Source organism: Aplysia californica, unplaced genomic scaffold (genome assembly GCF_000002075.1).
Source record: "Aplysia californica isolate F4 #8 unplaced genomic scaffold, AplCal3.0 scaffold00001, whole genome shotgun sequence".
NCBI classification, from domain to species: Eukaryota; Metazoa; Mollusca; class Gastropoda; order Aplysiida; family Aplysiidae; genus Aplysia; species Aplysia californica.
In genome coordinates this window covers 3,448,275-3,462,717 of record NW_004797271.1, presented here as the reverse complement: position 1 = coordinate 3,462,717, position 14,443 = coordinate 3,448,275, and the positions used below count along the sequence as shown (strand labels likewise).

Here is a 14,443-nt window from a genome sequence, read left to right as displayed (position 1 = left end):
TTTGCGTTTTGCTCATTTCATGTTTCGCAAACCTTTTAAAATCGAGGTGTGAGTCGCCCAGGGTCATGTATGTATTTAAGTTCCAATGCAGTTGTGCCCTTAAAACGTTTAGAGAACGGTTTGAATTCTCGGTAAAAAAAAAATCGTGGGAATCACGGAATCAAGTAGCGCGATGAAAAATACCCGAAATACAGTAATACATCAGCTGTTGTCCATTTCCCTGTAATGGTAATAAAGTAAGTGCTGTCTTCCTCTGCTTCATTGAGTGACGGGGCGAGCTGACAATTATCGTTCCGACCCGAAGAGGAAACGTCATACTTGTTGTCATAATAAATAAATGTCAAGGATGTGAACACGTTGGTACTAACCCATACTTTTGTCTTAGGATATGGGTTAGTCTTAAAAAAAAAAAACTTGGTAGATGAGACTAACGTGCTGCTGTTGTTGTCGTATCGATCAAACAGCAGCTGTACTCCAGCCTTTCTGTCCAATACCATGTAGTGATAAGAGCAGGTTTGCTGCAGTTGCTGTTTGTAACGTACCGTAGATTGTGTTGTTAGTGTTAGGTCTCGGAGGGAGCAGTGTAGCTCTGGTGTCACTATAAGGGGGTCCAATGGGACAGGTGATGATCCATTAATGTGTAATCCCACAGAGGGCATGATGAGGGAAATTCTGGTTTCATTCTGTTTATGTGGAGGCTGAGCTGTATAATTGTGTTCTGTTCGGCGGTGGTAGACAATCGTGCAATAACTATTAAAGTACATATCTGGATATGTGCACATTATCTTCCTCCATTGTAATTGGTTAATTGTGAGATTTTTTGCAGGGGGGGGGGGTAGAGGGGAATTAGAGAGAACGGGAGTGGTGATAGATAGATAGATAGATAGATAGATAGATAGATAGATAGATAGATAGATAGATAGATAGATAGATAGATAGATAGATAGATAGATAGATAGATAGATAGATAGATATAAGAAAGAGGAAGAGAGAGAAAGAGGGAGAGAGAGAGAGTGAGAGAGAGAGAGAGAGAGAGAGAGAGAGAGAGAGAGAGAGAGAGAGAGAAAAGGGGATTTTCAGTTGGTAGGAACATTTGAAGTTTGCCCGAGTGTCGGCCGAAGCCTACTCTTATCGATTTCAGACCACCAAGGGATATATAACGTGCGCAACTTGCACACTAAACCTTCGAGATTTTTCGCCCATGTCCAAGAAGGCCAAGAAAGCTAGGTGTAGACCTTTCTTACCAGAACATTAGGGGTGTGGCTGAAAGACAGGAGTAAGGAGGAGCCAAGGAGTAGCAGAAGAGCGGCTGCAGAAAGAGTCAGGAGCCCAGTGGAGGGGGCAAAGGAGGTGAAAGGGTGGGGGCAGAAAGTGGACGCGAAAGCAGACGACACAACATTGCTAGAGAGCAATTTGTTTGAAGAAAATATTTCCGTCACTACCCGGATTCGAACCTGGGACCTTTGAATGAGAGGCGAATACCTTAACCTCTAGGCCAAGAGAGCCCCCCCGGAGTGAGCTGAGATGAGAGCCAAAGTACTTCGTATAAAAAAGAATAAAAAGCACAGCCTTTGTTAAAGTATTTATTGGAGAGAGCAAGTGACTGTGATCATCCTCAGGGAATCGTTCCTTACACCGTCAGCACTGGAGACTCAAAACCTCCCTACTCCCACGCGCGGGAGGGTCAAGACACAAGCTAAACACTGCTATCAGCAAAATCGTAACTCAAGATGTGAGTGCTAATGGGTCAACATAAAACGAGGAAAGAAATAGAAGTCTGGTAGCGTGAACGATTTCATCCCTGTCTACCCAGCTTTTTAAAGACACATTGATAGCCTTTCCACTTCACTTATCTCTACGCACATTCCTTATCTTTTGCTTTATCCTCCCACAATAATCAAATTCCAAGTAGACACTCGTCCTCATCCTCATCAACATTTTCTTGGCCTTCGCCGTTTCCCCTCTCATCTCTCATATTATGTCCAGGGCGCGTACAACTATCTGGCGGTTTTTGCTTGTCGGAGGGAGTCATTTTGATAGGATTAGGCAAGGGGAAAATTAGTTTTTGTTTAATATCCATTGAAAGATATATGCTGACTTCAAAAAGTCTTTTCGTTTTAAGGCCACTTTCAATGTAGGTTTCTGTTCATATCTCAGAGATATCAGAACAGAGCGTCTTCAAGCGTTGCTGAAACTCTAGCAAGCGTCCCCAATGAGGTTCACCGTTTGAACATAATACGAGAACGAAAGTCTCTTGCTCTCGTTTACGACTTACGATTAGAAGGTGTGTTTTGATTGATGGTTTTGTCTAAACTCCCAGGTTTTGCATATGATGTAACTCCCAGGCTTTTATCAGATTTTCTAATTTGTATATTTTTGACATCAAGTTCCTCTTAAATAATGCATTGGATGTGTCAACTGGACTCCTGGATTTTGGAGCATACCTGTTAGCGATTACGGTGAAGTTATAGCATGTTTTACAGAAATATATTTCAAGTTATACAATTTTAAAAGATAGTAGTTGCATACAACTATTTAAGACATCTGAAAAAGTATTCATGAACTCGGACCTTTCTCATTCCTTGATGCTGACAACGGGGGAACAGAAACAAAGTCAAGGTCACACAAATATTTGGAGCAACCACAGCAACAGCAGCAACAACAGCAACACCAACAACAAGAGCCGCAGCAACAATGAGGGTCAGTTAAAATGTCGAGAGAAAACTCATCAAACTACGATGTTACTGCCTCAATCAGTTTTCTCCAAACAGTGCCCCATATCGCTGACCATTTGACATACGGACGCCATACTGTCTATACCTCACCCCTCCCGTCAATAAGCAGGACAGGTTTATGAGTGCCCCTTCCCAACCTGAAAGCTGCGATGGACAGCGGTCATTAGCGTGAGCAGTCATGTGGACAGTGTTGTCCGAAAAACTCACACATGTTACTCCTGAGTGCTACATACAGGAAATGCGTGGAGATCGTGTGGTCTGTCCGTGGGTTTAGTGTGGAGGTGCTAATTAGCGGTTAGGTTGGATTTATTATAATATTTATATCGGACGAAGTAAGGGCGATTATGGGGACAAGTGGGGACTTAAGGTTAACGTAAGGTGGATGTAAAGGATGCCCAGGTGGGTGGGCAATAAGTAGGGAGGCAGTGACATGTGGATATAATGAAAGTGGGGATAACAGAGAGAAGCTGGGATTTTAGTAGAACAGAGTTGAGAGTAGGATTAGGGTGAAGCATAGTGAGCGTGAGAGAGGAGAAAGTGATACAGTCGAATGGAGGAAAGGTATAAAAACAGGTAAGTTTTATGAATTGTGACTGAACTTTTGAGGGTGAAATGGATCCCGAGACTGAAGAACTGCAAGAGCTGAGATAACAGTTTGGAGAAATGGCGTTTTGGAACTGTCTTGGGTTCTCCTCTTCGGTAAATTATACGTCCCTACCCTTACACCAAATTTACCCTCACACCAGTTGCAGAACCCCTCTACTCTGTGGGTGGGTGTGGTCCAGAGTGAACGGGTACAAGCTCGACACGGTGGGGCAAGGGCTGAGTAGATGAGAGAGTACACGACGTGGCTCTGTGGGAAAACTCAGATTAGCAGTTGCAAGCGTAGTGTGGGTAGGAAAGAAACGTGGGTGTGAGTGTAGAAGGGCGGTGGAGCGGGTAAGAGAGTAAAATGAGTGAAAGCGTAGGGGCATTTTGTTAACTGAGAAAAGAACGAAATATATATTCCAAAAATACTCAAACTGTTACCTCTGTTTTTACTGTTTTCCCAGAATACATTTCACCTTTGAGAATCCAATTACAATGTTTCTCTGTTTACAACCAATGAACAGTCAGCGAATTAATGACATATGTTAGACACATGGTTTTCTTTTTCTTACCATGTTTCTTTTTCCCCGATTGCTTTCCTTTATCAAAGTTCACTTATTCTTCACAGTTTTTCTCGGTTTTTTTTCTTATATTTGGAGGTCAATGGTTTTCGAAGGAGACAGAAAACTTGTGTTGGCGAGCAGTAGTCAAGAATAGCCCCAGGACGAGACGGAGAATAGAAGCCGCAATCTCATTTCTATGTAAATTATTGGCGCACGATTTCTGGGAAAAAAAGAATTGTCAAAGGTCAGGGCTTTGGGTGGGCTTTGACGCTCTGATTCTTTTCGGTAGGAAAGTTATTGTTCACTGTATAGTAAAATTCAAGAGTAGAGAGTGAAATGTCATAGGTAAACCTATGGCGAGACTTGCGTTCCAGAATGAGACTTGCTCTTTTGTCCGTCCTAGTGATTTCTTCGTCTTTATGCAAAGCTGTACCCCCCTGTGTAGTCTGACGTCTTAATCCAGAATAACCAGGCTGACCAAATAAGGGTTTATAATGAGGTGTGAGCCTTGAGGATGGGGATATACGGGCAGTCGTGTGCGACCAGTTCCTGAGCGCTACATAAAGGAATTGCTTGGAGATTGTTGTATGTCCTTGACTATAGTGTGGAGGGGCTTATATGTGGTTAGGTTAATTTTACTTCACAACATTTAATTTTAATAAACTTTGCTTTCTGTCAAACGTGTCTACTGAAGAACAAAGCTCGTAACCTTCTAATATTGTTCCCTGGAATACCGCCAATATGCTCAGTCTTGTCTAGCTTCGTGATTTTAACAGTTACAAACCCATTGTCTTTTAGGCTGAATCATCAAACATCATTTTACGTAATGCTCAAGGTTATTCAATGGCTTTGTTATAAGAGCAAACACCATCTAATTTAGATAAATTAATAATACTGCGTATATAATCCAAGCACAAAGGAACTGTTTCAAAATTTTAAAAAAGAACCAAAAAAAAAGAGAGAAAAAAAGAAGAAGAAAACAAACCCAAAGTATTCCACTGATGAAGACACCATCGCCCAAACTGCCTATAGGTAGTTCCGGTTCCATGGTGTCCTTTGCACCACGATTCCAAAGAATAAAGTAGGCGTGAGTGGAAGAAGAGACTGTATGGTAATTCACATCTAAGCAACACGTCGCACTTCTTTCTTCTATTGGTTTAATGAAGAAACAACGACTCACACTAAGAGTTTTTCTTCCGACGCCTACTTTCCTTAAACGGTATATTTTCTAAACCCTTCTTAGCCTCACAAGTCTGGCAAGAAAGAATAGCAAAGGTTAAAAGAATACTGTTACAATATGGCTTCGTCAAGCTGAAACGTGATTTGTAACATATTTGCTGAGATCCGAATAAGAGTTTCAGGTTTCTGCAATTTTTGCGAGACTGGCAAAGTTACACAATAATCCATAACATTTCGAATGCTGATTATAGACATAATAATTAGAGCTCAATTAGCAAAAATGTGATTCTACAACCGATAAAGAAATAAAAAATTATTCTGGACGTTGTTTCGATGACGGCATTAACAAAAAAATTGGTTTACCATACAATTTGAAGAAATGCCCCCTTGTTGCTTCTCATATTTTCAAAAGGTTTTACAAATTGATTGCCGTTATGCGGTTATGGATGTCAAAACTAGCACCCTTTAGCTTGGCTTAACTTATATCGTGTGATATAGATATCAATAAAGACAGAGAGGACAAAGAAGGACATGGGGATCTCCCTTAGCTCTTTTTTTATTATGCTGGATTACGCAGCGGATGGCATTGGGTCGTTTTGTGGAGACGGACATTGTGGGTGGTTGGCGGGTGCTCTTGTGTATTTGCTCCTTCTTTCCTATCACACAAATATCTTCTTTATCTCTCGTCCTTCTTAATTATGTTTTTTACTCTCTTTTAACACCTCTAATCTTCGGTACTTTTATGACCTTATTGTGTTGCAAGTGCCGTAAAACTCTTACTAAAAGTTTTAAAAAGACGAACATTACACCTAAAGACCCGCCTCTTAAATAACCTCATAGTGTTTATAGTGGTGTTCAACAAACACACATGCTTACTTTTACTTATGGGTTGGAGTGCTGAGTCTAATATCAAAGTTTACTCTGGCTGAACACCCCTAGGTATAAATTGCTCTTTGGAAAGTCCTGTTCGCTACCCGAGAATTACAAAAATCTATCTGCTCAATGCCTAGTTTTAAGAAATATGGCGTCAAACATTTTGAGTTTCACATGTTAAGTTTTTTTTAATGCAGTACTTTGAATATTTTGATAACGACTCTTACGATTAGATAGAGCAGATGGTCTTAGTAATTCAAAACGACCAAAAAGGTCAGATAAAACTTTGTAATTCTAAAGTAGCGAGTTGTCTGAAACGATACTTTTCCGACTGGTCGGACAAGTGTAGAACCTCACCTTGCTTCTGTTGATGCCGTCGTTCTATGAGCATAATAATTTATTCAAGGCGCTACCAAAAAGATTCCCCTCTCCCTAGCGCCACAATGCACGGTGTTTTGGGGGCGCAGACGGACCCTGCGCCCGTCTGTCATTATTTCTCATCGCCCCAAACTCCAGCGTTTGCACAATATGCACCAAGGGACTCTTTCGGCAGGCTAATCCAATTTGAGAGCTGTTTGGAGCTGATGTTTGTAGTTGCACCCCAAGGGACCCTTTGAGCCAACAGGGTGAAATTCGCCCAGTCTTGTCGGAGCGACGAAGAAAAACGCTGGCGTGACGCAAAGGAAAAATCGGCCATTCAACGGTTCGCCGAGCGGATGCCATCTTGTCTCTGATATTGTTGGCGACAGCGGGCTTGATTGTGTCTGTCTACATACAAATATATAAGATCCCTCGTCGATTACGCTTGCGATAGATCTGGGCACCAATTCAAATTATTTCTAAAGAGACGTCTTAAGCTTTCAAAAGATCTTTAAAAAAAGAGGGGGGAAGTACAAGTAATATTCGGCAGTGGTGTGTTGCACTGTACACACACACTCACCGTACATGCATACACATGAGACATAAAGACTCATGCACACACACACACATACACATACAAACACACACATGCACACACACATACACACATACACAACACATGTATATTTCCCACTCCACAACCACCGTTGCGTCTTTAAATATTATACTGGAACTGTCCGGAAGGACCACTTCCTCAAGATGATTACTTCTCTCTTCGACAACGGTCGGTGGTCATCTTGGACAGCTTAGACAGTATATAATAGAGTACTATTTTGGGTTAGTTAATTGGATTTTGGTTAAAGTGAATTGACGTAGCATGCAAAGAAAGGAAAGAAGACAGGCACAAAAGAAGAACAAACAACATTTTTACAGTGGAATGGGCCATATGAATAAAACCGAAGTAATTTCATTATAAATTGCCGTTGCTCATTTTCCAGCCACACTTGTTCTGAAAGCTCATGGGTGTTTGTTTTTAAACCTTCCATTTTTATTGAAGCTCAAGGGCATAGAAGGAAACAGAATACATTATTTCGAAAGAGGATTACTTTTTTCCCGCGTCAGATCGACGTAAAAAGAAACGATCCAGAAAGGACGTTGAAGATTGTCCTCTTAATCAGGTTCAAATCACCGGCATCTGTAGTGCAGCTGTTTGGTGCAACGCCGTCCCACTCAAAAGACTTGGGTTTAATTCTCATGCGAGTGTCTCTCGGCCTCCCCCCCCCCTCGTCCCCTCCCCTGAAATCTCTCTCTCTCTCTCTCTCTCTCTCTCTCTCTCTCTCTCTCTCTCTCTCTCTCTCTCTCTCTCTGCTTGTTTGTTGGAGTGGGGTGGGGGTTATTACGTATCTCCATCTATTTGCTGGGACGTTAAATACCTTTCAGCACCGGTTGCCCTTGACAGGCAGAGTCGAAGCAGCCCACCTCCTAAATGATCTAAGTTGTGCCGATGACCGCGTTCAACATCTACAATTACAATTTGTGTGAATTTTCAAATCTCAGGTTTTTTAAAAACCTTAGACGTGGCACAGGAAAAGTTTCTTTGTCAGGAAAAGTAGATCTATTCTTGTGCTAAGGTACTTTGTTTGAACGCCAGGGTGCCAATATATACGTGTCTGTATTTTTGTTTGTACCTACGAGATAACACTCACATGTGTGTGGCGTTGTAGGCGTATTACTGCTAATGCATGTGTTTGCACGTTTGTTTATGTTTGTGCAGTCTTATTTGGACTTAACTTGGTTAGCTATGACTTTGTGGTGTGTGTCTCCTTTCTGTGTATGTCGGTGAACATAACTTTAAACGTTTTTGTAACAGCGCGAATGTGATCCATAGTATTGATTATTATGTATTTGTGATAACAGTACATTGCGTGTTATCCCTATACGAAATACTAACCGCAAAGGAGGTGACCCAAACAGTCCACAGGCTGTTGCTATGTAAAGCACCAAGTAGAATATTAAAAAAGAACCGCCCTCCCCCACCCCCCAAAAAAACAAAAACAAACAAACAACAACAACAAAACAACATCCTCTTGCTGTTTTCATATTTTAGACGGAGCTCTCATTTAAAACTTCAGGTATACATTTTTGTGGTTTTCTTGATACGATAAAGAGGTACAAAAATTAGCTATATACTCGTAGTAAAATAATAATAGTTTTGACCCCCCCCCCTAAAAAACACAACAACACCCCCCCGTAAAAAAAATACCTTGAAGAGTTTAATTCTATATTTCTCTGTTTGTGTGAGTGTACAGACGTGTGTATGTTTACTGATATATTTTAATATGCAAAACTGTATATTGTAAGAAATAATATGAATTTTTAGGTTTCTTCTACAGCAAAGGGTTGAATGAGTGGGTTGGATGGGGTCAAGATTTAGTGGGGGTAAGTTTGAGGCTAAGAGAGAAAGAGAGAGAAATAGTGGGTGGTTGACGGGTGCCCTGGTGTGGATTGCTTCTTCTTTCCTGTGAAACATCTATCGTCCTTATCTCCCCTTCTTCTTTTTTATGTTTGTTACTCTCTTGTAACACCTCTAATCTTCCGGCGCTCTTATAACCTTATGCAGTTGCGAGCGCCGTAAAACCTCTACTAAAACTAAACTAAGAGAGAGAAAGAGGGGAGAGAGAGAGAGAGAGAGAGAGAGAGAGAGAGAGAGAGAGAGGGAGAGAGAGAGATTGAGATAAATAGATAGATAGATAGATAGATAGATAGATAGATAGATAGATAGATAGATAGATAGATAGATAGATAGATAGATAGATAGATAGATAGATAGATAGATAGAGAGATAGAGAGATAGATAGAGAGAGAGGACGGGAGGGAGAGTGAGAGTGTGTGAGAGAGAGAGAGAGAGAGAGAGAGAGAGAGAGAGAGAGAGAGAGAGAGAGAGAGAGAGAGAGAGAGAGGGAGGGAGGGAGGGAGGGAGAGAGACAGAGAGGGTTGTGAAAAATGTCAAGTTCAAACGCTCAAAAAGGTATTGATATTTCTATACCTATTCTGTAATATACCAGCAGTCCAACGATCATTTGAAGCAACCTGAACAAGCATGAAAGAGACATTTCTCTCACGCAGTAGTTTGTATTTTTGACGATGTAAAATTTCCCCCTAAGGTTTCAACTGTGCTCTTAATGGATCTCAAATTACTCGAAAATTGGTCTTGAGCGAATTCGCTTGGTGCAATGCGAATTCCTTGAAAACAACAAGACCTGCTCTCCTTTTTGATCATTGATCGAGAGTGTCGCATTGCATCACCCCTCCATCACCTTTTCCTTTTTTCATATTCGCCCCTTTTCCATAAACCATCAACGTAGGAAAATACGATAATAACGCTCCATTTTCTTCCCTAATGGGCCCAGAATTTGAGGATTATGATTGCATTTTGCGTGTCAATATTTCACACTCTCGATGCCTGGGGAGTTCAAGATAACGTAATAGAATGTCTTAAATGACTAAGCAGGCAATGTTGAACGCCGTGTCGATGCACTGTTTGATGGTCGTATTAACTAATTCTTATAGTCGTGGGCGAGGGGAATGGTTGTATTCTTTACATAAAATGTCTTTGAGGAAGGTTTTCATTACTCTCTTTTATTAGATATGATCAATTTATGCATACCCTCGATTCATGGATTATGGATACTTGTGAGGGCATGTAAAAGGCAGGGGGAGGTAGAATCTAGTACAGGTCAAACAAGATGGGGGTTGACGCTGGTAGTGGAAAAGAGGTGGTGGGGGGAATGTATGACGATTTGTGTGTGGACAAAAGCCCTTTTTGAAGTTGATCAGAAGAATATCAATTCATACAGTCTGAGAGTGTTTGTTTCATTGCTTAGAAATACACGTCATGAACAATACATTGTTGGCAGGAGAAAGAGGTCTTTATTAAAACAGCTAGGGTATATTAGGAGAAATTATTCCTACCTTGCCATTTCAGGCTCCGCTAACAATATTCAATTGTGTGTAATAGGGGAGGGGACTTAGTGGTCATCATAGCCTAAAAAAAATTTGAAATAGTTCAAAGCATAAAGTAGAATTCTTTTCATTGATCCTACTCTTGATTATAACACACACACACACACACACACACACACACACACACACACACACGCACACACGCATACTACACATACACTCATACACACTCACACACACACTCACTCACACACACACACACACACACAAACACTCACACACTCACACACACACACACATACACAGATACACACACACGCACACACGCATACTACACATACACTCACACCCCCCCCACACACACACAAACACGCACACACTCTCACACACACACACACCTTCCTCTTGCGCAACACCCTGCTTTTCAATGTATGGACAAACGTTATTGTTGCAGGAGGTGTTTAAAGTAAATATCTCACTTCAGAGCAAAATTTAGTAAGTTTTAGTTCCGAAGTGTAATAATTTGTTCCCCAGTCAAAGTCATGTGTAGAAAATCAAGCTCGAGCTACTCATGATTTTGACGATTAATTGGAGTCACTACCGCCCCTCAAAAAATAGTGCAGTCTGATCTTTTGCGTGTATACGACACCAGCAAGTCAGCTGCGACTTGCAACTCGTTCGAAGCCGATATTTTCATACTTTGTTTCGTATATTAAACATATTTTAACGTTTTTAACTATATATTAAGAGTAGTTAAAAAGTGCGACTTCCACAATAAATGAGCAATAATTTGTTTGCTGAACTGCTCAATTACAACTGCGAAATTCAATGTTCATTTCTGGGTATTTTTATGATTTCTGTTTCTCTCCTAAAATATTTATCTCCGCTTCGATGAATGTCATAGTTTGTTCTTTTTAAGTTGACATTTAACACTTTGCTTCAATTTTCCTACTCTAAAAACCGATGCGGTGAGGTGTCCTATTTTCAGAAATATTTCAAATTTAAAAAATCCCTATTTGCATTTAACTTGTTTGGGAATATTTCCTGAAATGATTCACTTCTTTACTCTTGCAGTGCATTTTACAATAAAAAAACCCTTTTCCTATTTCATTAAAATGTTTTATTTTATTCGACGCCACCTGTATCATGTATGGGAGCAGTCGTGATTGAGGACAGCTTAATCATAGTATAACCTATCGTTTCATGAAAGAAAGCTTCTTTGATATGCTCTGTGCGAATCAGTTATCATTATTATTATTATTATTATTATTTATTATTTTTTAAATTATTATTTTTTTAAATTTTATTATTATTTTTTAAAATAATTTTTATTTTATTTTTTTGTAATCTCGTTCGATACCACCTGAACATAAACTAAGCCATGCATGTGGCATTAACGTTGGACAGGACTTTTTACATGTCTATGAAACTAACCGTGCTCAACAAAAGCACTTCTTGGGAACACTTTCTGCTTTTTATTTATTGGAGGATTCTATCAAAGAGCAATTATTAAAAAGACAAACGTGCACTTGTAATAGGGCATACCTGTAACTACATGTATTTCTCATGTTATTATTTGAAATTTTAGCAATCTTTGCGTATGGAAATTCGTTCATTTTTCGGTGAATAAAAGGGGGGATGCGGCACAGTTCTTCACGAAAAGAATGAGTATTTGGTTTACTTGTTGTAGTAATAGCATTATATAATTATAGACTTTGAAATTTCGAAAGCGCACGAAAATGTGCTCAGGAGAAAAAGATTCCTCTCCTTGTGTAATTGCCTGGTTTTTGCCTGTGCAAACACTCTTCAGAGTTTATGTGCAAAATCGACTGCTTTTTTGTTTTGTTTTCAAAAATATCTTGTCAAATCTCTCAGATGGACTTTGATCATCTTGCTGTTTTCATATTTTAGATGGAGTCCTCACTAAAAAACTTCCTGTATACGTTCTTATGGCTTTATTATAATAAGATAAAGAGGTTAAAATTATATGAGCTATATAGCATAATAATAATAGTTTGACCATCATAAACGAATGGCGACCGTTAACCTTCAACGACGAAGAGAAATTACAGATCCTGCTAGCTACCAACGCAGCTGGAAAGCATAGTAAATATAAAAAAAGTAAAAAAAATAATGGCAAACAACTCACAACGGTACAAATATTTCTGAACTTCCGACAATGACTGTTAAAGACGTGCAAAAGAATAAAAAATAACATTGCAACAATACACAGAAATACAGCGTCTCCACCCACTGCCTATTTGCCGCTCTTTCTTTCCTCCTCCCCGTTCTCTCCCCTCTGTCCCCTCTCTCTCCTCTCTTAGCCCTCCCCCCTCTCCCCCTCTCTCTTTTTTCACCTTCTCTCTTACTCTCTTTCTGTTCTATACATACAAACATACTCAAACACACTCACCCTCGTAATACACACGATGTCTGTATAAAGAATGATGGCTATAATATTTCTTTTTCAAATTTGGGCAAAACATTAAAATTATGAAGCGCCCAGACAGAAACAGGTGAGACGATGATAAAGTAATCTTTTTGAAAAAAAAAACATAGATACAATCCATATCTCTGATCGAAATTTTTCATAATGTCATATGTTTTTTCTGAACTTTCTTGCACCAAAAAGAGTGAATGAAGCGAAAAATTCGATACATTTGTGAATTTAGGTTTCACGTTCGACCAATATGAAATAGGAAAGATAATCCTCTATATGTTGCAATTTTTTCTTTCATAGGAATGCTGCCTTTAAATACATCAAATAGTTCACGCAGTATTTAAGCTTCTCGTTAAACGAAGATTTTTCATCATTTTCTTTTTATGCATATTATTCCTTTTGTAAAAACCAGTCTTGTGTGAGATCAATCCAAAAATCAGGATTTTGCTCGAGAAGAAAGTGCGCTTTCTCAGGAGGAAGCGAACAAAATGCAAATGTGATGGCCAATCTCAGCAAAGTTCACCACCTTGGGGCTCAAAGAAACGACTCTGCAAAATAAGGGGTCAGAAAATCTGTCAGCTCTCATGATGGTATCTTTAGCCCTTTTGAAACGAAGCGATGAGCAGATTCTGCCTTAAGAGATGGGAATGAAAGAGAGAAAATAAACCGAGAGGAATGTCCTTTGCTTTTAAAGCATTACCCCCACCCTAAACATCGTTTTATGGATTATTGGAAAATAAATGCGAAAGCCGCACTGTCTAGGGGCAGGCTTTGCTGTCTTTATAAGGGGGGTGGGTGGGTGGGTGGTTGGGTCATTTTTTACAGCGGAAGGGGTGGAGGTGGTGTGGCGATGGGAGTACGAGTGATATCTGCAGGGAAAGGGTGGAGGGGTTGTGGCGTAAGGGAGAGGGGGGGCAAACAGATGGTGTCCCCTCTAGGGAAGGGGTGGAGGAGATGTGGCGAGGGGAGGGTGGGTGGGGGATATGGATGTGGTCTTTAGGGAAGGGGAGGTGGAGAACTTGTGCTGACAGAGGGTTGAGGGAAGGGGATGCGTGTGGGGTTGGGTGGGAATGGTGGGTGGTGGGGAAATGGTGTGTGGAGACGGTGGCCAGCATACGAAGAGCAGGGTAAGCGAGCAATCCTCAGAGGTGGCAATCCGATGAGGTGATCAATGCCAGCAGACTCCAGTCTGATGGGCAGACCGAGGGATTTTACCACGGCAGTTCATTTCCTTCCACATTTCTTCGAAAAGGCCACCCCCCCCCCCCAAACACACACCCACACACAGACACGCACACACGCACCAACACATACACACAACCAAACGCACACTCACACAGATGCACAACCCCTCCCCCCAAACACACACGCACATACACTCAGAAGCACATGCAGCTACAAATAAGTAGAAACATAATATTATGTTATACAAGCATACTCTGTCACATACATGCACATACTGAGTGGTATTTAAATCATATCTCCAGGCCGTTACAGTAAATTGCTTTTAAAAAATGATCAAGATACACATTTATATTAAAATTAGCTGAAATCACATTTGTAACGTAGGGAAAGTATATTTTCCTTAGGGGGAATATAGAATATCTTGATATCATATTACTACCGAATTGTAGCAGTTAAGCGCTTTGCTAAAGCACGCAGCAGACCCGAGCTCGATTCCCGAGTGGGGAGAAATTGAAATCGAGTGTCTCGTATTTCTGCTGGGATGTTGTATCCCCCCG

At 40.5% G+C, this 14,443-nt stretch overlaps 1 protein-coding gene across 1 annotated transcript in view; it reads right to left on the bottom strand.

Annotated features, from left to right (window-relative positions):
- Positions 1–517: 517 nt before the first annotated feature.
- The window catches only part of LOC101862691 (acetylcholine receptor subunit beta-like 1-like), a gene marked incomplete at its 3' end in the record, with an annotated part of 29,324 nt that continues 15,398 nt past the window's right edge, over positions 518–14,443 (bottom strand). Inside the window, 2 exon segments of the mRNA NM_001280809.1 lie at positions 518–533; positions 535–544. Coding sequence (NP_001267738.1) covers positions 518–533; positions 535–544 — 26 coding nt within the window.